The sequence below is a fragment of the Gekko japonicus genome, unplaced genomic scaffold (assembly GCF_001447785.1).
Source record: "Gekko japonicus isolate JY-2015 unplaced genomic scaffold, Gekko_japonicus_V1.1 scaffold280, whole genome shotgun sequence".
In the NCBI taxonomy this organism is placed as follows: Eukaryota; Metazoa; Chordata; class Lepidosauria; order Squamata; family Gekkonidae; genus Gekko; species Gekko japonicus.
Window position 1 is genome coordinate 99,057 of NW_015173130.1, and position 1,809 is coordinate 100,865.

Here is a 1,809-nt window from a genome sequence, read left to right on the forward strand (position 1 = left end):
GAAAGAAAGAAAGAGAGGAGCCCAAGCCTGGAAGGGAAGGGAAGGCAGTTTAAACTGCCCTCCCTTGACTTGCCCAGGTCCCCTGCGGCTGCAGGGAGCCCAGGCAAGCCAGCCCGAGCCCACTCACCCCCAATCAAGCCCCCACTGCTGCAACCACCCAGCACCAGCCAGGCGGCCCACCCCTCCCCCCATCAAGGCCCAGCCACCCCAACTTACCTTGGCTGGTGGCAGCGGCAACCAGCACATGCTGCTTCCTGTTCCCCAGCCTGACTGAGAGCTGCTGTGGGTGGGGCCAACTTGGAAGGCAGCCGGAACACCGTTCCGGTTCGTTCCGGCACAAAAATAGCCTTGGGTTTAACTTTCTATTTAGGAAGGTGATCATATATAATATTTATTCTTGTACTGTGAAGTATGGGACACTAAGGAGTAAATGCTACAGGTGAATGGCTCCCCACGTGACTAGGGATCTACATGGTAAATAGTTGCTTGTATTCATGCAATATTTTCCCAGAAATGCTGAATAGATCTTTTATCAAAATATTTCTTAGCAGGACTCACGTTGTGCCACTGGGCCTCGGATGCGGTATCCTAGGACGATAGCAGCTCTTTGGATATCGACTCTATTAATCAGATCAGACGTCTTCACAGCACTGAGCCTTTCACCATCTTGATCCTCCACAAAATAAACCAACATTACTGGGTTGTCAATGTCCTCTATTTGTGACACATTCACAATCTGGAAAGGGACACAAACATTTAAAAGATTCAGATTAAAAGTCTTGTAAGCTGCTTAGGTGGGACTCAAACTGGGCCTCCCATCAGCTAAGTAACAAATATAAATAGTCAGGCAGGCAGGCAGGCAGGCATTTATTACGGCAACAAGCCATAGAACACACATGCTTAAATATAACATTCATATAACTGAATTTAGAACAGTAAAATAAAACTCTATAAAAATACAGTTGAGCGTAATAAAGTAAAAGAAGAACGTAAAACAGAGACTATTACGCAACTATTATTATATGTTTGATCGTGTATATCGGATGCAGTAGCATGCTACCCAAAATTTTGCCACAGTTTTGGTAATTGTCCGGTTCCCATCAATTAACAATCGGTTACACTGCTCAGCACCTGATTGTCCCACCATATCTGTTATAAGAGGAGTAATATATTTGTCATGGATCTTGTTATACCAGTTACATCTGAGCATCATGTGCTCAATAGTTTCTATCTCTCCTGAGCCGCATCGACAAAGTCTATATTCAGTGGGGATCCTTTTGAGTCTGCCCTCAAGCATCGCGGAGGGGAAAGCCTCACATCTGGCTAATGTGAAGGTTTTCCTAAACTTGTGAGTATCAAGCTGTGATAAAAAGGACATGGGTTGCAAGCGATATTTGACAGAATCTGGGGCTCTAAACTTAGGACATCTACCGATATCTGTCTGTCTCTCCATGTCCATCATTCTCTGTTTTAGGGATGATTTTGCTACATCCCAATGCATACTCAAAATCGCTTGGGGGAAAAACCAAGCTCATATAATTTATTATGAACTGCTCTCAGCCATTTGGATTGAAAGTTGTCTGAGAGTAACAAGTGGGTTAGTCCCTGAGGATGGAAATTTAGTTTAAGCCAATACTGGAGTGAAGCTAAAGTAATTTTGGCTTCCACTGATATAGCACCTGTCTCTAGACAGATCAGTGTATTCGATACACACCTCGGGACCTGAAGAACTGCTCTGAGAAATTTGGACTGAACTCGCTGTAAGGGGGCAAAACTAGAGGAAGGAGGCCCAATAAAAGTGCCATAGAG

The 1,809-nt window shown here is 44.6% G+C and overlaps 1 protein-coding gene across 1 annotated transcript in view; it reads right to left on the bottom strand.

Annotated features, from left to right (window-relative positions):
• KIAA1549 (KIAA1549 ortholog) overlaps window positions 1-1,809 on the bottom strand; it is a 98,081-nt gene that overhangs the window by 52,758 nt on the left and 43,514 nt on the right. The window contains 1 exon segment of the mRNA XM_015422084.1: window positions 559-736. Coding sequence (XP_015277570.1) covers window positions 559-736 — 178 coding nt within the window.